General features: G+C 47.7%; 1 protein-coding gene across 2 annotated transcripts in view; it reads left to right on the forward strand.

The window, feature by feature from the left end:
* The window catches only part of GRID1 (glutamate ionotropic receptor delta type subunit 1), a 693,966-nt gene that overhangs the window by 661,504 nt on the left and 5,407 nt on the right, over window positions 1–27,055 (forward strand). The window contains exons 14-16 of one of the 2 annotated variants that reach the window (XM_059169719.1): window positions 12,305–12,471; window positions 18,780–19,020; window positions 19,276–19,366. In XM_059169719.1, the coding sequence (XP_059025702.1) occupies window positions 12,305–12,471; window positions 18,780–19,020; window positions 19,276–19,365 (498 nt within the window). In that variant the 3' untranslated portion in view covers window position 19,366. The remainder of the gene's footprint in view (window positions 1–12,304; window positions 12,472–18,779; window positions 19,021–19,275; window positions 19,367–27,055) is intronic. The other variant, XM_059169718.1, reaches the window with a different exon arrangement.

The raw sequence follows: 27,055 nt of genomic DNA on the forward strand, positions 1-27,055 counted from the left end.
TGGCTCTTCTGGAAGCCGGAGTGCTTCCTTTCCCTCTCCCCTCCTGTAAACATCCCCATGCTACCTGCTGCTTGGAGTGTCATCCCTTTCTTGGTTGGCCAGGCTAATTCCTAGTAATTCCTCCAACCTTAGCAGAAGCTTTCACCCTTCCAGAGGCCCCCCCACTCCCCATGCCAACACCAGGTCTTCCTACCACCCCCGCCTGGGATGCAGGGCGAGAGGCTCCCTTGTCATTCTGTGTATCCTAGCGTACAGCTTCATCAGATACCACCCCATCCTTAGTGCCCTACTCTGACACAGCCCCACTATACACTGAGGCTTCTTAGGGTCAGGCCTGTGTCTTAATCTTCTGTCTGTCCTCAGGGCCAAGGCATAGCCACAAAGCACATGGATATCCATGTGCTTCTATCCTCTTTAAAATCAAACAAATGCTCAGTGAATAACAAAGGAGAGTGTGTAGAAATGTGGGCATGTGCATCTTTTTTCAACACAGATGAGCAGGATTGCTGGTACCCAGTTGCGGAGAAGTCAAGAAGGGGTGAGGAGGGGCCGGGAGGGCAGGCGGGAGGCTTAGTCTCCTGGAGCAGGTTCCCATACAATTGAGTAAGTTGGCCCCTTCATAACGCCCTACTGCTTAATTCTGTTTGATGATGTTTGGTTTGGGATAATACAGTCCAAAGATCAAGGAAAGCCCCCACTGTGCCTCTCTTATTAAATTACTTTGCTTTGGGTTTTGAGCATTGCCAAGCAAATCTCGTTATGAATTCTTCAATTACTTTCTTTTGCGATTTTAATAATTTGGTAGGGTAAGCTCTGGAATCAAACCAATATCTGTGCCATCATGCTAACTTTGATTATTCTCAAACTCCTCATTAGAGGGGTGGGAGGATGTTCACTCCCCTTAAATCTGATTTTATTTTTTCAGATTTGCTCTGCCCCATAATTTGCTTTGTACCCAGGTCTGATACGCTTCACCTTAGTGCTGGCTGTAAATGTGGGCTGATTCTGTTCTGTTTGTTCCACTGAGCATTATTGCTTTGGGTTTTATGATTTAAGTTTTTACATTTTGAATTGAATTGTTTTGTTATTTGATTACATTAAAATCAAGAAGCGATTGCTGATGAAAACAATTTTGATTTATTGTGTCAGTCAGATTGTTGGCAATTTTTGTTTAGCTTATTTTTATTTCCATTTTGTTGGCGTAATGTTGTTTGTGCTGAAACAAAAAGAGAAAGGGAGGGCGGAAAATAGCATTCATAAAGAAATGATTCCATGTGGCATCGTGCTTCTCTCCTCTATCATCACCGTTGATGTCATTTTGTGATATTTCCATTTTGCAAATGAGGAATACAAAGACACAAAAAGGTTGAACAATTTGTTCAAAGATTATCAGACTCTTTCTCTGCCATCCACGTATTCATTACTATTACTACTATTATTACCAGCACCATCAACATCACCAGCATCATCATCATCAATAATGTAAAACCTATTTGAAGGTCTCCTGGGTAGCTCAGTCGGTTAGTGTCTGCCTTTGGCTCAGGTCATGATCCCACGGTCCTGGGATTGAGTCCCACAATAAGCTCCTTGCTCAGTGGAGAGCCTGCTTCTCCCTCTCCCTGCTGCTCCTGCTGCTTGTGTGCTGTCTCTCTCTCTCTCTGATGGATAAATAAATAAAATCTTTTTAAAAAAACCTATTTGAGTAGAACTAGTCGTTTCCACTGGATGTAGAGCTCTAATGAAGAATCTCTTTATCTTCCAATGTAGAGATATTAAGATTGGCTTTGAACCTGACATTTTAAACTTTTAGTATGTGTTTATGTATGTGTGTGAGACACACACACACACACACACACACACACAGAAATAGAGACAGAACAATGAGGGGTAGATGAACTTAAATCAGGAACAGTAATAAGAACAGTAAAAACTCTGAAGATCATGCCTTCCAAGGATCAGATAAAGGAACCAACCAGAAATTATGTGAAGCCTGGTAAAGACAACTCTGAGCAGAGAAATTTGGTATGTCTAGTATTCCAGAACCTTCGTCTGGAAGAGGTCTCAGACACATTCTGTACGGCCCAGATCTCACACCACAGCTTAGTTACACAGGGAGTGATGAGAAGCGATCTCTGCGCTTTCTAGTAAGGGTTCAGCATCCCTGGGCGATGTGACAGGCTCGTATTAGGCAGTGCCCCTGCCGGACCCCTCTGGTGGCGAATCTTTCTGATTCTTTGACTTTACAAAGCTGTACGTCCTGCCAGGTGGAGCTCAGAGTTTGTTCTGTGAGGGATGGGAGTCCATTTCAATCTCTTTGGTCAGAGTGTGACCTCTTTTGTAGCTCCTCAAAGTGCTTTCAGGCTATTGTGCAAGCTTTTTCTCTCAGGGCTGACATTTCAGCAGAGGCCATAAAGGAATACCTCAGCTGTAAATGGGGTTGGAGAATGAGACTCTTCTACATAAAACCCACAGAGAGGGCCTCCCAACACTCGTAGGGGTTGTCTTTAATATTAATTATGATCACACACAATTTTACTGCTTCTGTCTCCTTCAGGCACAGCCTGAGTCACCAGTTCCCAACACCTTTTATGGCTAAAGAAACAGTGAGAGGAAGTGGCTTGCAGATGGCAAAGCCACCTGGCCTCAGGGGGTTAGTTTCATGGGTCTCGTTTGAACTTTGTCTCAATGAAGTCAAATGCTCAGTTAAAGCAGCATTTGTGTGGTGAGTAGAGTGGAGGATCTGAGTTCACAAGAACCGGGTTTGGTTCTTGCATCCCTCTGGTGCCAGAGGGAGACCTTGGTAACTTAACGAACCCCCAAACAAAGTTATCTCCTCTGAAAAATAAGAATAATAATCCTGGATCTTATTGCAGTTACCACAAAATTTAGAGGCGATGTGAAGGGATGGGTGCAGCGCCTGATGGGGTGTATTTTAACAACGTAGTTCTCAGAGTGTGGTTGTTGCACGAGTAATGTCAGCACCGTCCAGAGCATGTTAGCAGTGAAATTCTCAAGCCCCACTTTAGACCTAACAAATCAGACACTGAGGGAGGGGAGCAGGGTGGAGATTACTAATCTGCATTTGAACACACCCTCTGAGGGATTCTTATGCCCTCTGAAGTTTGAGAACATGCCTTTGAACAAGGGGTGTTTACTGTTACGATCGTTTTTTAATTAGTATTAATATCTGATTTGTTCCTGAATCTTAGAAAGTGACTCTTAGAGGCCCTAGGGTGACCTTTCATGCTGTCCCTGAAGGTCAACCTCTGGAGGAGAGAACAGGATGGAGAGGGGCAAACCTGGTGGGGTGGACAGGATATATCCAGCCCACCTTGCTTTGATTCAAGACCTCAGTCTTCCCAGATCCTAGCATTCATGCCATCAGTTCTTGACTAATCACTTTATGTATATTTATTCAGCACCAACTGTATACCAGACATCATGCTAGGGCAGCGAACAGGACATGCATGGCCATGGGACTTACCTTCCTTCATGGGTGTGTGTGCACGCACGCACGTGTGCACACGGGGAGTATCTGCATGGTCCTAGCCCGGTGCTTCTCCATAGGATGTTTAACTGCATACTTGTTTTCTGTGCTATCTGAATTCTTTTTTTTTTTTTTTTTTGTTTATTTTTGTTTTTTAAAAATTTCATTTATTTATTTGACAGACAGAGATCACAAGTAGGCAGAGAGGCAGACAGAGAGGGAGGAAGGGTGCCTGCTGAGTAGAGAGCCCAATGCAGGGATTGATCCCAGGACCCTGGTATCATGACCTGAGCCGAAGGCAGAGGCTTTAACCCACTGAGCCACCCAGGCGCCCCAAATTCATGTATTCTTAAGTCTCTCGGATGACATTTTTCATTCTGTATTCTTTTCTCTTTGTGATCTATTCTGTATCTAAGCGAACCAATTCACTCTTTCTTTTAGATCATTCTTAATCTTTCCCATGGAAAAACTCAGATTAGATTGTTGTTTATCATGTTCCTCAGACAATTTAAAGTTTTGACAAATCATTGAAAATCAATGTGTCCCTTTGCCCTGCTGGGAAGGTTGTTTATGAAGCCCCTGGTTTTGCTGATGGTATGCAGTTTGAGACTTTGAGGAAGGAGCCATTGATCCTTCTAAGTTTCCTTCTAAGTTAGGATTTTTCTTCTTCCTTTGTACTGAACCAGCTCTTTCTCCCTTGGAGATGTGAGAAACCTTCTCCCACGAAGACAATATATGATTCACTAAATAAGACTATTTCTCCCAGAGTATTAGAGGCCCAAAAAGGGAACACAGCTATAAAGCTTCCATAGGCGCAAGTGCTGGAGGCAGACATTATTAACAAAACCTTGGCCAGAATCTGGCTGCGGAAGAGAAAAAAAAAATCAGTATATCAGTATGGTGACAGAGATAGCTGCTCAGGTGGCCCTGTGTCACTCTTCAGGGCTCCTGAGGTAGAACTTTTGATGTGGGAGAGCGGAAGGCCATTTGCAGTCAAGGCAACCTGGGGAGACATCCAGTCTCAGTCAATAGCTGATTCTGTGGTCTTGGGCATGGTCCTTTTTGAGCCTCAGTCCTCTTGGGAAATTGACAGTTTGTGCTGTGGAAGTTTATCCCGGACTTTCTAAGAAGAGAGTGGTTGGGAAAGCACCATGTAGAGTACTTTGCAGGAAGGAGGTATAAAGTATAAATTACCTTTAGTGTTTGTTTTCAGTAGTCTTGCTCTTTCAACTCTATAACTTCCATTCCTGTTTAGGGCCCCAAGCTGAGACCCTAGAGCCATAATACTCTCCCCTTTGTAAACCTTCTCTCAAGAGAAGATCAGAAATTAATTGACATCGAGGTCTATACCACGGGATCTCTCAGCTTTACCACACATCAGCACTACCTGGAGAAATCATTAGGTGGTTGGGCTCTACTCCCAGAGTCTCTTCTTCATTGGGTCTGGAATAGACCCTGAGAATTTATATTTCATTTCAATTTCTCCAGTGAACACACTTGGAGAACCACTGGGCTATATCATAGACTTTGAGGATGTTAAAGCCATAGAAGACCTTAAGGATGATCTCGGCTCATCTTCCATTTTTACAAATCAATAGTGAGTTGGTGGCTGGACCAAGACTGTGACCCAGGTTTCTAATTTACCAGGCTGATGACTGAGGATGATAAGTGTTATTTCCCCCAAGGCATTTGCATTTTAATGAGGGTCCAAACTCTGAGCTGTAAGGATGATGCCGGTGATGATTATCATGATCCTGAGGACAGTGTCTTATTGTTTGAGTTCCTTCAATGCATCAGACACTGTCCATGCTGTGTGCTCCTGTGATGAGCCTGTGAGGTGAGCTTGCGACTCCTGCCTTGTAGATGAGGTCATTTAGGCTTAGTTTCGGGTGGCTGGCCAAGGACACTAGGGGAAGGCCTGGCCCACCTGTGTCCAGACCCTTGCTCTCACTGACATGACATGCCTTGCTCCATGTGAAATGGAGCTGAAGATTCTATAAAGGAAGTTAAGGAATCAAAGAGAAGATAATGTAAGAGTAAGAACTTTGGTAGCCTGAGGGATTATGTGCCATTCATTCTCTGTACCCTTGTCATGCTCCTCACAATTGACTGTTACTCTAGGATACAGGAATACCAGGATGGGACAGGCCATCATTGCAGACATCTGGCAGGCATAATGCCTGGCTATCAGGAGCCATTTTATGCTGCTGTGGCCTCAAGACATTTCCCTTATCCCTGTCCTCTCATATAGGTAATGGACAACATCACCGGGGCTGCCATGACAAACCTATAGCATTGCCCTTTTACCTGAGATCATGTACACACACACACACACACACACACACACACACACGACATCCCTGTACCAGATGGCCTTGCCACCTCTTCTGTTGTGTTATCTCATCATCTAGCCCCATCCTACTCATGCTAGTCTGAAGCCAGGAGCCAAACTGACGGTGTGCCCCATGGACACTTCAGAAGAGCAGGCATAATGCTAATTGTGGGAATGTTCAGTTGCCCTCTCCCCTCCCATGGAGCCTTCCTGGTTTGCTTGCTTTTGCTGGTCCAGGGGCTGATCCAGACAAATGGTCATGATCACTCATTCCTTGAGTGGCATGTTTCCTTCCAGTCTCCTGAGGCTGGCTTGCGAACAGCTCTGAGAGTCCTACTGATTGTCTGCCCTGCATTGGCATGTCATTTGGGACAACCTATCCATTGTTCTGACCAGGAGAGGCAGGCTCCTTACCGGCTGATAGTCTACTTATTGTAAACCCTTTGTGGTTCTCCAGGTGCTTGGTACCTGAGTTCACTTCTCTGCTGCTTTCCTACGGGTTGTGGTGTTCACACACACACACACTCTCATGTAGGCACACTCACACACACACATACCCCATACGCTCCCACAGAGCATGTTGATGACTTGGTCAAGGTGCAGGAATGACTGGCAGGGGGTGAGGGGGGGTGGGTGAGAAGAAGGATGTTCCCTTAAGAGCTGACAGATTGGCCTCCTGAATCAGGCTGAGGACTACAGGAAGGAGGACACAGAGCTTGCGCTGAGCCCTCACTAGTGCCGGACATGGTGTATTGGGCCTGTAATGTAATACACAGTGTAGTCCTCTAGGAAGCCATTTTTAGTCCCCAAGATTGTGAGTTCACTGAAGAGCTGGGATGTGGCCCTGTGTTTGTCCATGTCTAGAACTTTACTCTGTTCACTACACTGTGCTGAAGGAAGGAGGCCAGATTGCTAAAATTTCCCCCTTGGACAGCTGCAATCACAGAAGAAATGCTTGCCGAGCTGCAGAAAATAGGCAACGCAGCAGAACGAAAGAAACTGCCAGAAGTCACCTGTGATGGCCTCACCCCAGATGACTATTGTTGCTATTTGGTGCTTGGTTTTGATTCTTCCTAAACATAAAAAATATCATTTTTATGTAATGACTGAAAAAGGATACACAAGACAAATACTCTAGTGTAACAGATTCTTTTCCACTAGGCAGCATAATACTCGTTGCCATTGATTTAGCTTCTACTATGTGCCAGGTAAGGCCCTAAGCACGTCACATGTATTGAGGGGTTTAATCCTCATTGGAATTCTGTGAGGTACGGACCATTTTGCATCCAGGAGAACTGAGGCACAGAGATATTAGGCAACTTGCCTGCGGTCACACAGCCAGCAAGCACTGGAGCTGGGATTCACATCGATACGGTCGGAGTTGAGAACCCAGGCTGGTCCTTGTTTACCATGGACAGCCGTTTCCCTTAGCAACCAATGCTCTCTTAAAACTGTTGTAACAGTGATGTAATAGTCCATCATTTGACACCATCATTTACCCAGTTGATTCTGAAGTGTTGAACATATAGATTATTTCCAATGCTTTCTAGTTTAAATGGTGTGCCTCTGAAAATCTTTGTACAAACATCTTTTCAGAAACTGAATAATTCCTTAGGATAAATCCCTCGGGGTACAATTGCTGTGTATGCACATTTTAAAAGGAATCTCCCCACCAAATTGCCATTCCAGAAACATCATGCCTGCCCACATTCCCACCAGCAGACTGTGAAATTATCCTTTTCTGCCCAGATGATGTGGGTTTTCACTGTGCACCTTGTGAGTTGCTACAGTGCATAGTGCAGGTGTCCCTGTAGCCGGGGTCCAGGCTGTGCATGGTGAGGCACTGCCAGGTTGTGAAGGAGACCGTGGGAGCTGAGACTTGGGACTCTCGAGAGGACCAAGCTCTGCTTTGTTGGGGTGAGAGGTGAATGCAAAGAGAGGCACTAGGCGTGCCCCTGGATGGTGAGCTGAGTCCAAGGAGTCCCCCATATCCTGACAACCCCATCCGAGGACCGATAGTGTGGTTCCCTGTGACGTCCATCTCACAGAGTTTCAGCAGTTCCACAAGCCACCTCTGTTTGCAAAGCTGGAGAAGGCCAGCTCCGAGCACTGTGTCACCAGCAGCATTGCCCTGGGATGGGACTGGAGGCCAAGGACACTGGGAGCGGTTTCCTCAGCCATCCTCTTCCCAAGCCCAAGTGGGGCAGAGAGGAGAGCCCAGGCTTCTTTGGAGCCAGAGCCACAGGGACCTCACCTGGACCTGGCTCTGCCATTCGTCACCTGGGTTTGTTTGGGGCAAGTCACTTTCTTTGCCTGAATCTGAGTTTCTTTGTCTGTAGAAGAGCATTAATGTTCGGCCCTTCACACTTATACCAGGGATGGAAAAGGAATTGGGTTTCTGAAGGTCCCGGCACCCAGCAGGGACTCTCCCCCTCCTCGTCCCTGGCACAGCAAACACCAGACACCTGATTTCCTTCAGCGTTTCCTTTCCCAAACACCAGACACCTGATTTCCTTCAGCGTTTCCTTTCCCAAACACCAGACACCTGATTTCCTTCAGCGTTTCCTTTCCCAAACACCAGACACCTGATTTCCTTCAGCGTTTCCTTTCCCATAACATCTGTGTTTAATGTTGGCAGTACTAGCATCCTTGTTTTGGGGAACAAAGTGGTTGCTTGCCCCTTTCCAGAGGCAGTTAGAATGGCGGAGAAGAGCATAATGAAGTTCTTGCCTCTGAGGCTGTTGTCTCTGAAAGTTGGTATTCCAAGGGACTTCGGAAAAGGGCGGAATCAGTGGTGCAGTGAAAGACAAAGCAATCTCATTTTATTATCAGTGAGGAGCAACGGAGAGTGAGTCATCCCATATTCCAGCTCACTCTTGGCCTTGTTTGTGGTACCCCAACCTTCCTCCAGCCATAGAAGCTGATCCCTTTCTCCCAAATGTTGGGGAGGGTGCTTGAGGTGCAGGGACCAGACACCTCATGTCTCCGTCCTTTTCCATGCTGTAGTGTTCCAGTGTGTATGTGACAGGGCAGAGCAGACTTCAGGGAAGGGCTTGGATCCTGTTTGCTAAGAGGCTTGCAGGGAGACAGGTCAGGGCAGGCCAGTCCACCTGCTGCTATCCTGACATCCCAGGGATGGAAGTCCAGAGGCTTTGACTTTCTCTAATGTGGAAGCTGTTCTTTTCCTCCTGTCCCTGAGTCTTCACATCTTTTCATTTCATGTCTTTTCCCTTTTCCTTTTAGGGATAGGGGAAAATGAAACAAAGCAAAATGTTTAGATTCAGCCCAGGGAAATAAGGGTTGTATTTGGGTAATGTCTAAGGAATTGGAGAGCTCTGCCAGGCCTCTGTGTTCTGCTGATGGACAAGGGCACACAGGGGTACAGAGATCAGACTTGGTGCCAGTGTGGTGTGTGGTAACAGAGACTGTGTTACAAGATTAAAGAAGAACCTTTAAGCAGCTTGTCCTAAGAATCACTGATAGCACTCCATTATGTAATAATCCTATCCAACTTTTGGCATATTACATTTCATATATCTGCAGAACAGTAATAATATTGTATCCATCCTATGGTTTTCTACTACTTTCCTTTTGTATATGTATGCTTCTGCATATACATATATTTCTGTATACACACACACACACACACACACACACAAATACCCCAAGCTTTGTGGATAAACAGCACAGAATAAGAAGGTAGATAAGGGCCCATGGAAAACTGTTTCTGACCCTATGAGGGAGAAGTATATCTTAGAATTTGGTGGGAGCCTGTGGAGCTCATTTTACGTGGGGACAAGAGGGTCCCTATCCGGGGTCGTAACCATGATGGGTGGGATGTTTGGGCTACTTTAGATGGCAGCTGAAAATTTCCGAGAGCATAGCCAGACCAAAGAAGGCTTCTGTGTCTCATAGGGTTTGTGACCCACCAGGAAGATGGAGCGACATCTGCAAGATCCAGAAAATTTCCCTCGGAAGCTTAGAGAAGGTTATGGTGCCACATTTTTACTCGGTTTGGGGCTAAAAGGAGGATGTAGGAAGCTCTGGGGTGCTGAGGAAGTGAGGCAGGGGTTTGAGAAAGTATTTCATAAAGATGGAGCATCACTGCTGCTGTGATGCATCACTGTGGCCTGTGTGCAAGATGGGGCACACCTGCCTCTCCAGATCTCCCTGTTCAGGCATTGCCTAGTAGACTGGGACCAGTCGCATGCTTCTTGAAGCAGACAGGAAACATAATAGTACATTTAGTCCCTGTTTATAAATGGGGAGACTGAATGTCTCGGGTCACTTGGCAGCTCAAGGACGCGAACCACTTTCCCCTCTTTTCTTGAGTGCCTTCCTGGTGAGCAGGCATTTGCAGCTGAGACATCGTTGGCATTGTTTCTGTCTTTCCTGCCTTCTCAGCTTAGGCCAACGAGACAATAAATGCTTCCTTCACGGAACCGCGCTCACCTATCACTGAACCCCATATGGAGCCACCCATGCTCGTGACTCGAAGGAAACTAAGTACCCCCTTAGAATGGCTGTGCCAAGCTTTTGTCAGAGTCAGTTTCCACTCAGTCAAGGCCAGCTTATTTCCTTTTCCTTCTGGGAACATCACTTGAAAGGTGGAAATGAACATGATCTTAATTCTTCCCTCAACAGGACATGCCCTTTTGAAATCGTACAAATAACAATGTCTGATTGTCATGTTGAATTGCGAGCATGGATGTGAAACGCTCCAAAGTCAGACCGAAGCCAAATATTAGGTCATAAGTCAACATTTTGCTGAGAAACTCGGATACTAAGAGGTTGAAAATTTATATCTTTTCATGGGAAAACTTGTTTGCCAGCAGGAAAAAATTTCAAAGACTGTTATCTTCCCATGTGGAGGGAGAGAGATGAGTGTAATTTTGCAACCAGGGTCAAAGTCCTTGAGGGACCTCTGAAATTGGCTTGGCCAAGAGTGAGGCTTTGATGTCCTATTTGGATTGCTCCCTGATGTGAGAGTCCACAGGTGGCACTGGTGCGTGGGACAATTCTTACAGGGTCCTTGGGCAACACTGTGGGAATGGCTAGGAGTAGCCTCTTCCTGCCGGGTGGGGAGATGCCACACTCTACCTACAAATCCCTTTGATGGGAAACTTCTGAAGAGAAGATGATCCGTTTGGGCCCACGTGTGCTTTGGGTCTTGAAAGAAGTAAAATCTTGACTATCTTCATCTAAGCAACTATGGCCCTCCATGGAAAATCTCAGCGGACGTGAAGACTGAGCTGACATGAGAGATCACGCCCATGACGATATGGCGAAGCTTGTAGCATGCCAGATTGGCCTCTTGACTGCTGTGCTTCAGGCCTGCCTCCAAGCCGAGACTTGAGGCTTCCAGCTCCAAGTGTGAGCTGTGGGAGGAGGGAAGAAGTGGCAAAGAGGCGTCTGCGTACTCATTATAGAGTTAAAACCGGGCGCAGGGCTACATTAAGAACATTATGCTCTATTTTAAGCTGGTCAAGTGACAATGTCTAGTTTACATCGCCTTCCAAGAAGCGAAGCAGTTTACAGTTCTTCACTGTGCCCAGACTCCAGGCAAAGTCAGAATTGAGGCTCAGGATAAAATAGAAAGTTTGCTGTGGATGGGTGTGATGGAGTGGGACTTCAGCGTGGCCATGGGCGGATTCCTGATGGAGTAATCTGCAGCCATTGCCTTGATAGAGAAACCCGCTCCTGTGTGTGTGTGTGTGTGTGTGTGTGTGTGTGTGTGTGCACGTGCAGTCCCACACATATGTATGCTTGTGTACCTTTGTGTCTGCACATGCATGCAGATATGTGTACATTTAAAATGTGCATATGCATGTGTGTATGTGTATGTGTTTGTGAATGTCTGTATGCATGGGGACACTCTGGTGTGAGCAGGGAAAGGCAAATGGCAGAAATGCAGCCTGACACCATAATAATCAGGACCCTGTCCTGGATCCTTCCATATGCATAGCAAGTTTGTGACCTAGATATTAGGGCATGGCCACTCAGAGTCACTAAACCTAGGGCCTTTCATGTTCACCCTGAACAGGGTTCAGTTGGGTTCTAAGTACAAATACTAAATGGGGACTATTATGTTTCCCTATAAATCTCTGATCAGAAAACCTCAATTTCCTAGGTCAACCTTTCTGCACTTTCCAAGGTGGGCTGCTAATCGGAGAACGAGGTCGCTGCCACTGCGAGCAGGAGGCTAGCAGGAGAGCCCACCTGTTGCTCACCTTCCCCACCTCTCCATGTGATGTGAGCTGCCCTGGAGCCTCCTGGAGGCAGCATCATGGCCTTTTATGTCTAAGCACAGTGGGTGGCATCAGCTTGCAGCAGAATCTGTTGCCGAAAAATAGGAGAAGAGCTTGCAGCGCTGGCTGGCGGGCAGGGGGCCATGTAGAAGGGTCCTGCAAATCCCATGATTGCAGTTCTCGCCACTCAAAACTGCGGCAAGCCTGCCTGACTTCATGGTGATTTTGGTCTTTCAGGCCAAGAAGGGGAACTACGCCTTCCTGTGGGATGTGGCAGTGGTGGAGTACGCGGCCCTAACGGATGATGACTGCTCTGTGACGGTCATTGGCAACAGCGTCAGCAGCAAGGGCTATGGCATCGCCCTGCAGCATGGCAGCCCCTACAGGGACCTCTTCTCCCAGAGGTAAGCACCGCCAGCCAAGGGGGACTTAGCGGGTAACCTTCTTATTATAACCTTCTTCAGCCCTGACTGTGTCCCAGCATGGCTCCCCCCGACCCCATCTAGTCCCATGCTAGCCCAGGAGGGAAGAGCAAGTATGTGGCTCCTTCCCATAAAGGTATGTAGTCTCAGTCAGAGCCATGATGTGGGCATAGTCCTTGGCCTGGGGCATTCAGTACAATGGAGAGGATTTTCTAGAGGTGGAGGAGGGCAGAGGAAAACAACCGACCAGCCCCTGGGGGAGGCCAGGGAGGACTTTCCAGAGGAAGTGACACCTGAGGCCTAAAGGATGAGGATGGGTTAGCCAGCTAGGCCCGGTTATTTGAAATTAAGTGAATAAGGAATTGGATCCAACAAGGATGCAGTAATTACTTATTCTAAGTAATAGGAACTTCTGACATTGGCTTTCAGTGGGAAAAGTCAATGTGGGAAGAGTCAAAGTGGAGTCTTGAAAATAGTGTGGTCAGAAAAGCATATTGACCCTATCTTCATGGGCACGTGGGCTGAGGAGGCCGATGGCACCTACTGGGGGAGGCAAGGGACCTGCCTTCCCCTGCAGAGTGGACAGTGGCTCATGACTGCCTCCTTCCCATACTCCCCAGAACAGCTTCCTGGTGCTTAATACTAGCAAATGCTAGGTGTAGGGGGCAGGGTAGTGGGGGAGGAGGGCTGAATAGGGGTGGGTATTCTAGCCGAAGCAAAGGCACATGGATACCCTACAGCAGAAATGAAATAGCATGTCCAGCGTGTATTGGCTTTCTTAGCTTCCCATGTAATTTGCTGGTGGGAGCCCATCCTTTGTTGAGCCTGTTCTTCTCTGGACACTGGGGCATGATCAAGTTTCCAAGTGCTCAGCCTGCACACCTGGCCAGATTCCTTGTGAAAAATAATCTGTTGCCACCACCCCACTGCTTCTGCCAGAGAAGCTTGCCTTAGTCTTTGACTAGGTGTATTGGCCTTACCAGACAAGGCGGAAGTGAGGACAGGGGTCAGCTCAGTGGCCTGTTCCCAGTAGCCAGTCTGCTACCTGGGCTCCTCTTCCCAAGGACATCTGTGCCTCGGGCCCACTGCTCACACATGTCTATGAGGTGACATCCTGGTGAGTAAAAAGGGCAGGACTGAGGAGCCCAGAGAGGAATCCCAAAGGACAGGCTCTGCCTTGGCCCACCGAAATCCAAAATGGTATCCAAGTGAAAAAACTGGCATGGTACCCCAGCCTAGGGGCAATACCAGTTCGCTGGTAAACACAGATATCCCATCAATAAGGATGATCTATTTGGAGGATCAAGAGTGGTTAGATAAACATCATTTAACACCTTGATGCTTGCAGAGGGTCACTCAGCCAGCTCCTGGCAGAGTCCAGAGGACAATACAAGTCCCTGAGTTCCACTCCTTCACCCACATTGCTGTCGGACCTCCTATCCCTACTGTATTCCTTCTCCTACCTTGGAGGTGTGGGTTAGGGCTTTGTGACCATGAGCACTTGAGCCTAAACCCCATCAGAGATAGGCTGAGGAGGACACCCTGTGACACATCCATTCAGTAGCTTGTTTGCAGAACAGGGAAAAAGGGTAGAATTATCTAAGTTAAATGAGGCTTTTGCGTTTTTGTTTTGTTTTGTTTTCCTAGAATTTAATCAAGTATACATTCTGTGCCTCCCTTTGCTCCCTGGAGCAGAGATGACCAGGGAGAAGAAGGGGTAGAGTTTTATCAAGTGTTACAATTAAAGGCATGAAGAAGGAATGACTTCTGTCTAGGATGTGTATTGCATTGGTGTTCTTGAGGTGTACTCCGGCTGGTTTTCTGAGACAGGAGGCTCAGGGCATTCCAGACACCATCAACCTGTGAACACCTTTCTGGAACAGATGGTAGGGGAGCTGGGGTGGGGGTCAATAGCTAACATGCCCTCAAACCACAGTCATGGAAGCCCAGGGTCCCAGTGAGGGAAGCATAAGGTCCCCAGGTACTTGAACTGTCTAGAGAGCTCTAAAATCTGCTGAAGTGACTGTTGGCACACTGGAGAGAAGAGAGGAGAGGAGCTTGCTTCCCAGCTGGATTGTTCAGCAGTCCCAAATCAGATCAGGAGGAAACCTAAGGATATTCAGCCCAGAGAAGGAGATGAGCAGAGAGAGGGTGGTTGGTCACTTTCAACATTGTGACTGCTTGCTGGGTACAGAAGTAATTCCATGCCCTTTGTATGGCCCTACAGGGCAGTTGACCAGGACCGGTGTGGGGGTGTAGGGTCCCAAAATTCAGGCTTCCCCTTGAGCAGGCCTGTTCATTATCTATCAAAGTGCTGACCCTGAGGTTCTTTTCAAAATTTCTCACAATAGAGGCTCTGTTGGCTGCCCCCTCAACACCAGAAGTGACCAGAAACAAAAGTGCCTAATCCAATTTCCTGGTTATTCTGGTTATTACTCTTTGCTTTCATGAGAAGGCCATGTGCTCTGTGACTCTAAGTAAATGTCCCCAGTGAGCTGTGCTGGCCTCCAGAATTATCATCACTTGGCTCTTTGTTGCAGCCCCTCTTAAACTGGAAGCATCCTCCCTCCCCGACCTGGACAGATGGGTCTCTACTTGGAGGGAACCCTCAGACCTTGGGTTGCCAACTTACTATGGCCAGTGGTTCTTCAAGAGGTTCTGTTGTATGGTGCATACAGAACTGTGAGGTGCCCCTACTTGGGGACATCACGCCTGAGAGCAGGAAGGGTGCAGATCCAGAAAGCAATGCTCCATGCCATTTACAGAAAAAAGGTCTTACAAAAATAGACCCCTAGTCTTACCTGGAACTGCAGTAACTTTTTTCCCCTTAGGCCTGTGAATTAAGCTATTTCCTTGGGTACAGATACGTTCCCTTGCTTTGGCAGATGGGGTCTATACACTACACCTTATAAGTGTGTATGGTGGGGGTTGAGTGCTGTAACCTGCTTGTGAACCATGGCATGCAGAGCAGGCATTCAATAAATGTTTAACAACTTAAGAGCCATTTATGGAGCACCTACTGTGTAGCAGGGCTCCACAACTATTGACCAGAAGAAAGCACCTGCAATTACACATGTCTGGAAAAATAGAATGACTGGCTTCAGGAAACAGCTATGATCACTCCAGCTTACTCGTAAGCAGGGGTATAGATTATTCTGGTGTGCATTAGTTTAGCCTTGTTCTAGGACTCATTTAGTGCCCGTGACTTGTTTTATCTTTCCTTTGTTGCTTACATTTTTAGATTTTCCTTTGATTTGTTTGTTTTTATTTTATTCTATGTTTTCCTATAAATTGCGTTCCATTCTTCCTGGAATAATATCAGGCATAAAAATACATACAATTAAAAGGAGCAGAAAGAAGGCAAGCATCAGCAGAACTTAGCAGGCTGCCTAATGCTGCCATCAGTGAGTGGAGGAGTAGGAATCAGACCCTATAGCCATGCTCTGGCCAGAGTCTCATGGTCCCCTAAACCAGAGCCTGACTCTCCAAGAGCAGGCTGACTGCACTTAGCAACCTGATGTTTTGGAAAGAGCGTGGCCTCCCGAGTCAGCATGACCCAGCTCTGAAGAGCAGCATTGCCACTTTCTGATTGCTACTGTGGGCCAGCCATCTAGATGTTCATTCAGCCTCAGGTCTTCAGGATGTGAAACTGACATTATAAGAACGACTTTATAGGCTGTGAGGAGGATTAAGACAATGGAAAATGATCAATCCCTTCTATGTTCTCAGGGCAGCGTAGGTCAATATAGGACAGGATAGGGCTGCCGGTCCACATGGCCATCAGACCATGCCACTGGAACTGGCTTTTAGGGAACTCTGATTACTTGCCAGATCTTGAGCTGAGGGGTGGCCACGTGTCCTGTCTTTTCATTTTGTCACAATAATTCTGTGGTAGGAGTCATTATGATCTCCGAATTTAGAAGTGAGAGTCCTAAAGTGGAGAGGTTGCCTGACATGGCTGGTGTGATGGCAGGTCTGGGTTTGGACCATGAGAGCAGAATCTATACGAATATATACAAAGTTCTGCTGTCGCTCCTCGGCAAGCCAGGAGCCTACCCACGAAGCTTCTCACAGCCCAGAGATCCTGCCCACCCAGTCCTGGGGATCCTCTAACTGCCAGGAGACCCAGCTTCTTCAGACCTGCCAACAGAGACTTAGATGATGGCCTTCTAGCCTGAGCCAGTGGACAGCTTCCCTAACATGTCCGGAGCCACACAGTGGTGGTGGGACACTGCTGCTGCCCAGTCCATCTCGGGATGCACCATGCGAGAGGTCTGTGGCACTCAGCAGCATATGGATCAAGCCCAAACCACACAGATCCACACGTCAGTCATGGATCTGTGTCATCACCAAGCCCCTCTGTGCACAGTGGCATTTTAAGTCTTTTGTGCCGACTTGTGTCCTTGCCCTTAACAGACATCATCTCATTATCTCACAATGACCATTTTTGTTTAGATTAGTTTTCATGATTCTGTTAATACATTCATATTTATGTTGATGCAACAAACATTCATGGATGGCCCAAGTTGGGTTGCCACTGTGCTTCCTCGGGAGAAACCATGGAGAGTAACACGTAGCCCTCATCCCAAAGGATTTACTCACCTGGAAAGCTTGTGGGTCTGTCTTGCACTGATGATACAGTCAAGGTTAACAGGGGCAAGTCACTTGTCCTGTGATACTCAGCTGAGATCTGGTGCCTCCATGGCCTGTTCTTTGCCCTGAGCCAGGCTGTTCACAGCGGGTCAGAGGCCATGCTCTGCTGGGCCCATGATGCTGGCAGGTCAGAAGACACCCGCCCCCTACCCCTGGGCTGTCACCTTCCCTCTCCACCAGTCACAGCTCATGCATGGTCACAGAACTCAGCCTCAGCCTATAGTTATAGTTGGCCTGCAACACAGGCCCGGGGCAGAAACTGCTCAAATGGCCAGTTGGAAGTGAGCTTCTCCTGGCTATAAAGAACCACTGCCCTTGAAATGTGCATACCCGGGTTGGCTCAGAGTGGTCACCGCAGGTGTTATCATATAGCAGTATAACCATGAACCAGGCTTAAAAAAATACCCTCTACCCCAGAAGGAAAAGCTTGGGTATGAAGAGCCTGGGGGCTGCCAGTTACTACTTGCTCACTGTTCAGACCCCTGGATTAGAGAGGGAGTCTATCACATCCCACAACAAAGGAAAACCACCATTCAGACACCTACATGGGGAATAAGGGAAGAGCACGGGTTGCCCTACCTTGGTGAACAGGATAGAATGCAGATTGCTCTCACACCTTCTCTAAGCCCACATTCTCAGCTCTTCCTGTTTTACTGTCTTCATCTCCCACCATCCTTCTCCTCCCCACTGCTTCTCTGGAGCCTCACTGGCCATATTGTAGCATCTCAGATATACAGATCACGTAGCTGAGAACAAACTTGCAAGAATGGCTGTTGTCTGTCCTCATTCAATGCCATCCTTGCCAACCACAAATTGACCTTGGCAAGATACTTTACCTCCCTGTGCCTCCTTTTCCTTCTCTGGAAAAATGGAAGGAACCATCTCAAAGGGTTGACATGAGAATGAAACACTGTTTGTCAAGAGCTTAGGCTATATCCTGGCACTTAGAATGTATTAGACAAGTGGGAGCTATTTGATGACTAACCTTCCTTCAGGTGTGCACCCCCTTGATGAGGTCCTCCCTGTAATGCCCCGACTGGACCATCCTCTCCATGCACCATTTTCTTAGCACCTCTATCTTCATATCATAGTATTGATCACAGCCTCTCTCTGTATATTATTGTTCAAAGTTTGTGTATAAGTCTCTGGACCTCACCCAGCGGTGCTGAATATCGTACATAGCCTAAGGCAGATGCTCAATGAATGAATGAATGAGTGATTCGGTGAATCCTGGTGAGAGAGACTTACAATGTGGTTATTGAAGTTTGAAAGGAAGCATTTTTAAAGTCTGAGGTCTGAGTGTTGCCTCAGCCAGTTCTTTATGTTGCCCCTGATTCCATGTGAAGGGTCCTTATGTGCTTTGCCACTGAACCTTATCCACGGGCAATGAGACAGGGTGGGTGGGAGCTTCGAGGTTTTTGAGGAGGAGAGAGAAGAAATCTGGAGTGTGCCGGGGGAAGAGCACTTTGCTTGCAGAGGGGAGGATGGGTTGGGGAAGGGGACAGCTGGGGCAGAAGAAGGCTGCCATGGCTCAGCGTTTTCTGTGGGAGGGCCAGTGTGCTGCGGAAGGGGCTGGGGTCACCAGGACCGCGCTGAGGAGGCCAGGGGCCATGGTTTCCATGGCTGGTGTCTTGCAGGATCCTGGAGCTGCAGGACACCGGGGACCTCGACGTGCTCAAGCAGAAGTGGTGGCCGCACCTGGGCCGCTGCGACCTCACCAGCCCTCCCAGTGCCCAGGCTGACGGCAAAGCCCTCAAGCTGCACAGCTTCGCGGGGGTCTTCTGCATCCTGGCTATCGGCCTCCTCCTCGCCTGCCTGGTGGCTGCCCTGGAGTTGTGGTGGAACAGCAACCGGTGCCACCAGGAGACCCCCAAAGAGGTCCGTGCCCTGCGTCCTGCTTCTCCCTTCTGCAGCCCAGAGGCAGGAGAGTCCCCCGGGGCGGGCTTTCTTCTAGTTACTACTTACCGGAGTCACCTGTGTGCAGACAGCCATGTTTTACTGGGGGGTGGGGGTGGGGTGTCATTGCTTTTGTTCGATTTTAAAGCAAGAGAACAAATGGAGGGGATGTTTCGATGCTTGACCGAAGGGCCAAGGCCCCAGCCGTGGCCACTAAAGTCCTGTATTTATCTGTAGAGCGGGTGCAGCATGAGCAGCGCCAGAGGGCCCTTCCCTACCCTGCCCCGCCCATGTGCCTCCACCCTGACCTGGAGAGAACAACTGTAGGGTAAGAGAGGAGACCTCATTCCTTCCTGGTTCTCTTTGCTTTCCCATCAAGGGCCACAGGGCTCTGCTCTTCCGGCATGCAAGTAGGGACCGGGCCCTGCCTCTCCCATCCTCCCTTCCTCCCTCATCTTGATAGGGCCCAGCCTTGCCTATGCCCAGCACAGGGAACATGGCGGCTCTGTCCAGACTCCGTGTTCTGGCACATTCCCCGCCTTATCTGTGATGAGCATGAGCTGATTCCACCCAGGACACTTCATTCCATTGGGGTTTTGCTTTTCTTCAAGCTCTTTTTTTTTTTTTTTTAATGTGAAGGCTTCATACCCTGGAGTCAGTTCCCCTAAGGGAGGGTGGCAAGGCAGGTCTTTTGACTATTTGATATTCTGCCAGCAGAAACCTCCACACCGGCACGGAGGCAAAAGCCCAGCCACTCCATAGTAGGCCTTCCACTGCGTGCTACATACAGCTCAGCTTCTTCTGAATTATCATCAACAGATCAGGTTGACACAAACAGGTGTAAATTTCAAACACAATGCAGCAAAGTAAGCAGCCCCAAATCCAAAGAGGCAGTGTCGCCATGGCCACTGTCTCTGCAGCCTGGAGGGACTGGTTGGCCACAGCCCATACATCAGTCTGTCATGGAACCCTTGGCCAGGTGGGGGAGGGAACAGACTCTCCATTCATACCAGGCATCCCGCTCTCTGTCATCACACTTAGCTTTTGCTGGAAGGACGTTGCTGTTTGACTCAGTGTGTTGGAAATGTTCCGGAGACACCCATCTTCCTCTTCTGCCTTCTGTGTGCCTCTCTGCAAGGAAGTGCAAAGCCTAGGTCTCCCATGGCCTCATGCTTCTCCTTGTTACACCTGGGCCACAGGAGAGCAGGAGGGAGCAGACTTAAGGGAAAAGCACTGAAAGGAATGGCTAATGGTTCTGCCCAAGCTTCTTTTGCTACTGGAAATTTGTGTGTGTGTGTGTGTGTGTGTGTGTGTGTGTGAAAGTCATGGGGAGGACCTGTGAATTATTCTGATGAGTAGTTTTAAGGAAAGGCCACAGATCTGTCTTGTTACCAACCTGCTTCTCACCATCAAGGCTATATGCACAGAGGCATCAGAGTACACACCCAAGGAAGGGTGGCCCTCGAGTTACCTCCAAGTGGGACCAGAGAGGACCAGATCCCATTGTATCCAGGCTCCATGTTATTTGGTTTGGGTCTGGTGTTTTTCCAAACCCAGTCAGCCATAGCCTGATTTCCTTTGTGCAAATATCCTTGGGTCAGGGAGCAGGAGAAGCTCTCTGGGTGGGTGAGCATCTCACCATCATGGAAAGTCTAACTTGGGATGGCATGGGCAGAGCAGGTGCCCAGGCTCAGCCTTCCAGAATGTCCCTTATGAGTCAGGTGCAGGGAGAGGCCATTCTTCCTCTGGATTGGGTGTTCTCATCTGCTTTCAGTCTTCATGTCCCTTTACATCCCTGTTTAGGGTTTAGTGATAAGCCTAGCCTAGGTATCCCAGAATGAATAGTCATTGTGTGTGTGTGTGTGAGAGAGAGAGAGACAGAGAGACAGAGAGAGACAGAAGGACAAGTATTTGGGTCGATTGTTGGAGAGACATAGAAGGCAGAGGTGAAAGAGAAAAACAGAGAAAAGACCAGGAAACCAAAGAATGACCTAGCTACGAGGAACAGCTCTCTTCTTGCCAGTAAAGCACCCTACCTTCTCTCTGGCTTCTACATAAGCCCAGGACCTCAGGCACAAGAGAAGAGAATGAAGTACATTGGTCCTACCTAGAAAATGTGGAAATTCTGCCCCTGCCACCAACCTGCTTCCAGGTAGGAATGAGGACCAATGAAGAGGCAAGTTAAAAAGCATAGTAGCTGCCTTTCTTTCTGCCAGCTCCTTCTGGTAGAAAAAGGAACTATCCCCTCTTTTTCTTGTTTTTATGGGTTTCTGATTTTCTTTTTCTTTTTTTTTTTTTTTAAGATTTGTTTGTTTTTTATTTTTTTATTTTTTTATTTTTTATAAACATATATTTTTATCCCCAGGGGTACAGGTCTGTGAATCACCAGGTTTACACACTTCACAGCACTCACCAAATCACATGCCCTCCCCAATGTCCATAATCCCAACCCCTTCTCCCAAACCCCCTCCCCCCGGCAACCCTCAGTTTGTTTTGTGAGATTAAGAGTCACTTATGGTTTGTCTCCCTCCCAATCCCATCTTGTTTCATTTATTCTTCTTCTACCCACTTAAGCCTGGTTTCTGATTTTCAAATGAAATTTCTCCCTTCCTCTTCTCTTTCCTTTCATAAATATGCCTATAGGGGCATAGCCCATGTCCTTAGGGAATTCACCTCTACAGGGGCAGATGTGTCAAGCAGAGAGGTTGACCAAAGCAGTCTTCATTGGTCAGGACCATTCTCAAGTGAGCAGAAGGTACCATGGATGTACCAAGGTGCGCCCAGCCCAGCCTTGGCATGGTGGGGACTTAGGGGGCAGGGGTACTGGTTACTGAAGAGTTCTTGGGGCTTGGAGTTGTTAGAAGTCAGTGTTAAAAGGATTGGTACCGATCGTAGAGCTGGAGGTGAGATCAGAAAGTTAGGCAAGGTGAACAGCATTGAGTTAAATAGTCCTAACTGACCTCCTACCCCCCAGCCCCGCCCCCCACCTGGAGCTCTGGGGACTGGAGGGTCAGCAACAGCAGGGGGAGGTGAGTGGAGAGGGCTGGACCAGGGACCAGGGGCTTTCTCTGAGGGATCTGAGTGCCAGGCCAAGTGATTGGGACCTCATCACATAAGGAACAGAAACCAGGAAGGCAACGCAACACAATATTAGAAACTTAACTTTCACACCTTCCACAAATAATAATGATCCTTAATCAGAACCACTTTGTGGTACTGGTTACCTGTGTTTTTTGGAGCAGTGTTTGCAATTGGGTGAGAGTGTCTGGTTAGTCTTAGAATGCTTCATTCTGGGGCCTTGGCCATATTTCTTAAGAGCCAGAAAGCTGTCTTTGGGTGTAGTTCTAGTTGTGTTTAATGGCTTGTGTTGAGATGCCTTCAGACTTTAGACACCTACTTGAGGAAGAATAGTAATGTGCGCTCAACCCCTTAATATTCATGTGGATTGGGGCTCATATTTTTTCTAAGGAATCAGACTATTATGTAGTTATCCAGTACAGGTGAGTGCAGCAGGCTTTGTGCTTGCTGTAAAGAGCCACCCTCTAGATTTATGGGGGAAGTGGAGCCATTGCTCGGAGAATAAAATATTCATGAAATAAAGATGAGAACCGCACAAATGGGAGATGACATGAAGAGTGAGGGATGAATCATCTGTCGCAGGGCTAGGAGCTTGGCATGCTTGTACTGCCTGCCTCACCTGCCCTCCCCCAGGCCCTGCTTCCCTTGCAGACAGGAGCTGACTGAGGCCCGGGTGGCCAGGCACTGCTGCAGGTGGCCAGGTGCACTTGGTGGGAGATTTGTTTCAAGGGGCTCTCCCTCTGGCTGCACACCCTCTCTGCCTCCACTCCTCTGATGCTTCATCAACCTCACATAGAGAATTTTCTCTCCTGTACCTTTCCCCTCTTCCTTTATGCCAGCCTCACAGCATTGCCCTGAGATTCAATGAAGGGAGGTGTGCAAAGTGCCAGAAACAGCACCAGCCCATGGGCCGTGCTTGGTGAATGGTAGCCTGGGGGCTCCTCCCTCCCAAGGACCTTGGGATGGGCAGTCATGGGCACGGGTAATTCAGGTCACATTGTGTGGTACCTTGTCTGTGCTGGGAAAGTTACACATTATCTTCTTACCTGTCCTGATTCTCTTTGAGAACATTGGAGGAAGGCATCCTTCGCCCTGGAGAAAGAGGAGGCAGAAGTGACAGGGACAGAACTGGAATAAAATGACGTGTCTGCCCCTGGGTGGGGTATGATTAGGAGCAGGGGTTCTTACTTAACATCTTCAGGATGATTTGGCCCATGAAAGGTATAAGCTGGGCTTTTTCTTGAGCCAGGATCCTGGCTCCTAGCTAGGTGTTGACATCCTCTGAACCCCAGTTTCTCTCTTCTGCTGAAAACCAAGCCTGGCCCAATGGCTACACTGCTGATATCAGACCTCTTAGCACGAGGGGGAGGAGAGTGAGTGTATGTTGCTGCCCTTTTTCCAGGGCCTCCCAGCAGGAAGGCTGTGAGTGCTTGTCATACACCAGTGTGCACCTCACAACCTGTTCAGACATCACTCCCCTCTGTCTGATCTCCCCTGCTCACCTCCCACGGGCTGCCCCCCGCCCTGTCACCACCATGCATACGCACTCAGGCTGGCTGCGATTCCAAGTTGCTGCGAATGGTTTACCTGTCCGTGCCTGCTCAGAGTCTGCTGGCGCTTCTCCACCTCTGCATTCCCATCACTTAGTCCAGCCCCAGCAACGGCAGAGCCTCTCGTTACGAGGTGATGGATCTAACTGAAGTATCGAGTACCTTCTATATGCCAGGGACCGAGATGGATGCTTTACCAAGAACATTAGCTCATCTGGTAGTAGGAGCTCAAAAGTGTTTATCGAATGAATGAACCAGTCTGGGCTCCTATAAAGAAAATGTTATTAATGTTAAATTATTGTGTAATCATTGCAGCTGGATCAATGGCTTTCCGTTCTGGCTGCACATCAGAGGTGATTAATCCTGGAGCTTTTTAGAAATATAGATGCTTGGGCTCCATTCCCCAAAGGGTAGGGTTGGGTGGATATGGACAACCATAATTTTTAAAAGCCCCATGCCTGCTTCGGATATCCTGCCAAGGGTGAAACCACAGGTCTACACCATCCTTCTAAAGGGAAATTGGGAGCACATAGCCTGCATAGTGGGAGAGAGCCCAGGTTTGGGAACTGGGTAGATTGGACTCTGATCCTTACACTCCACTTACCATGCAGTTGTGTGACCTTGAACAGATCTTGTCACCCCTGCCTCGGTTCACCCCTTTGTACACCTGCTGCTACCACCTCTGAAGGAAAGTGTCCATTAGCTCTCTCTTCTTTTCGTCTTCCCCTGTGAAATGAATGAGTGCGCCTAATGGAAGTCTTTCTCGTGATGCTCTGAAAACTGCCCGTCATCTCTTGAGACCACTTCATTAGCTGTTGAACTTCTTTGCTCTAACCCAACCACTAGTCTCAGACTCCAGCCCAGGCCTTTGGGGCTGGCAAGTCTTTGGAGCAATTCTTTTTTTTTTTTTTTTTTTAAAGATTTTATTTATTTATCTGAGAGAGAGACAGAGAGACAGAGATAGCAAGAGAGAGAAAGCACAAGCAGGGAGGAGAGGGAGAAGCAAGCTCCCTGTAGAGCAGGGAGCCCAATGTGGAACTCGATCCCAGAACCCCATAATCATGACCCCAGCTGAAGGCAGACACTTAACCTACAGAGCCACCCAGGCACCCTGGAGTAATTCTTAAGAAGCTCAAATGGATGGTGTTTCTCCCAGCTGTTCAGTCTCATTTACAACTGGGGTGGTCTCAGTGGTAATGGAAGGACACCTCTACAACCATCCCAGTCAGGTTTGAAGTCCCTCATCCCATTTTTGTTCCATCCCAACTTAAAGTAAAAGCCACTGGACACTAAACAAAGTCTGTTCTAACAAGTCCCACGTGTAACTGGCTGTTACATAGATGATAGTTTAGTTAATTACTGTTTTCCAGTACACTGAATTATTTCCACGTTGGTGAACAGCGGCTTAATTACAGAACTTTATCTCTCTGCAAGACAATGCCTGGGAGAGGGTCCCCAGTCACCTCTGTTGGTGCATCTGTCATCATGTTTAATATGAGGGGAGAAATGCAGAATTTGGCCGATTCAGGGATAAATGCAGTCTGTGAATTTTATGTCATATTCAGGGATGTTTGACTAGGTCAGTTACCTACAGTAAATTAATGAAGACAGCAGCAAGTTTCCATGCGGTTGAACACTAAAAACTTGAGATAATGAGGATGTAAACTGATGTAGTTCACATAAAAAAGTCCATTATTTAAATTTGCATAACATAATAGAATGTCCCATTTTGTCTAAAATATAGATAATTATTCAAATCACTACTGCCTCTTTCCTTGAGTGGGCGGATTATTTCCGCCTCCTCGTTCCTTGGCCAGGGGCCACTGGAAATGACTTGGTGTATGCTAAATCTGTGGCCCCGGGTGACCCAAGATTATGCTTCTGGGTTTTACCACCCAAGGTGGTTTTCTCCACCTTGCACTTGGACTAGACAGCGGCGGAGGAAGCAGGCAGCCGAGGGATGTTGTGGCCGACTCAGAGCCAGATTGCCTGTGTTTTCAGGGGGCGTGAGGCATTTTCTTTAGTTCTCCTCATTTTGCTGTCCAGATAAACACTCACATATGGGCAGCTCACGATGGCACCTTGTTCCTCCAGAGTTTGTTTGTGTTGGATCTACTGGCAGTAATCGAATTTGAATAGAGTGAAATTCTGCTGGGGTAGAGAGGGTGGCTTACTTGACTACATTTGGGGCAGAAATTTTCCCTGGGAAGTCTGTTCAGTTGGTGTGGACATTTTCTCTGGGTCCTGACCTGGAGAGGTTACAGGCTCCTGACTGACCTCAGCTGGAAGTCGATCCCCATGGCACAGCTTTATAGTTCTTCTTGAAGTTTTTTAATCTGTCCTTACTTAACTTGAGGCATGAGAAAAATTATTTAGATTTAGGAAACTATTCAAGCTCTTTCCTCCAAAAATACTGATTTGGGGGGTAGTTGGGCTGTTTCCACACCTACACTCTGGGCTGACTTTTATTCTAAACACTTTGGTATTACCAGACCAAGTCCTCACAGCTGTGATTATCATGTTAGATTGGTGCCTATACCCAGCCACTTTGAGAATCCTACTCTCCGAACCTCTTCTCCCTCATACTTCTCTGGTAAATGACTGCATCTCAGAGACCTCTTTTGCTACATTTTTCTTCAGAGGATTTTGGGTAGTTGGTCTTTTCCCAAAGCTCTCCTTCTGTTTTGTGTCTGTGGCATTAGGCAGAGAGGGCTCCTTTCACGCGGTCTCCACGCTCGACTCTTGTGCCCTTCTTGGGCAGGAAGTTCCCCTTTCTCTTTCTCTAGACCCCAGCAAAATGGGCAGCATCTCCTGAACACTTTTCTGAGAAAAAAGGGTCACGTGCTTTCTTCTTACCACCAGAGTGAACAGGGCTGGGGCCAAGATGCTTGCCTTCCTCTCCAAATTAGTCCACTCCTAAACTTGACTTCTTTCCATCCCCAAAAGGATCCTTAAAGCCCTGGAAAGAAAATCTAAAGGAGGAAAAGATGAGATTATGTAACTAACAAGTTCTCCTCATGATCCCAAGTCCAGTGGCCATTGGTTTTCCTTCAGTAGAAACTGAAGGCACTGCCAACAGCGACACTCAGCTCATTCAACCTTCTACAAGCTTTGCTGTAAAGAGAAGGGAGGATTATATAAGTAAACCCCAGAAGTGTCTGAAATTCTCTCTCAACTTCCCCAGCTTCCAGGATCTCTGATACTTGTCTTTCATCCTTCCCCTACTTTGAAATGAAAATAACCAATAGATATGGAGATTTGCCATCATGGCACAGACTTCGGCCAATGCAAATGAAAGTGCTGTATCAGCAGTTTTTCTGGAGCACATAGCAACCATGAGAAGACTGGAGAGGCAGGATGGGTTGGGGTGCAGGGGTCATGCTTGTCTA

Source organism: Mustela lutreola, chromosome 4, assembly GCF_030435805.1.
Source record: "Mustela lutreola isolate mMusLut2 chromosome 4, mMusLut2.pri, whole genome shotgun sequence".
Lineage (NCBI taxonomy): Eukaryota > Metazoa > Chordata > Mammalia > Carnivora > Mustelidae > Mustela > Mustela lutreola.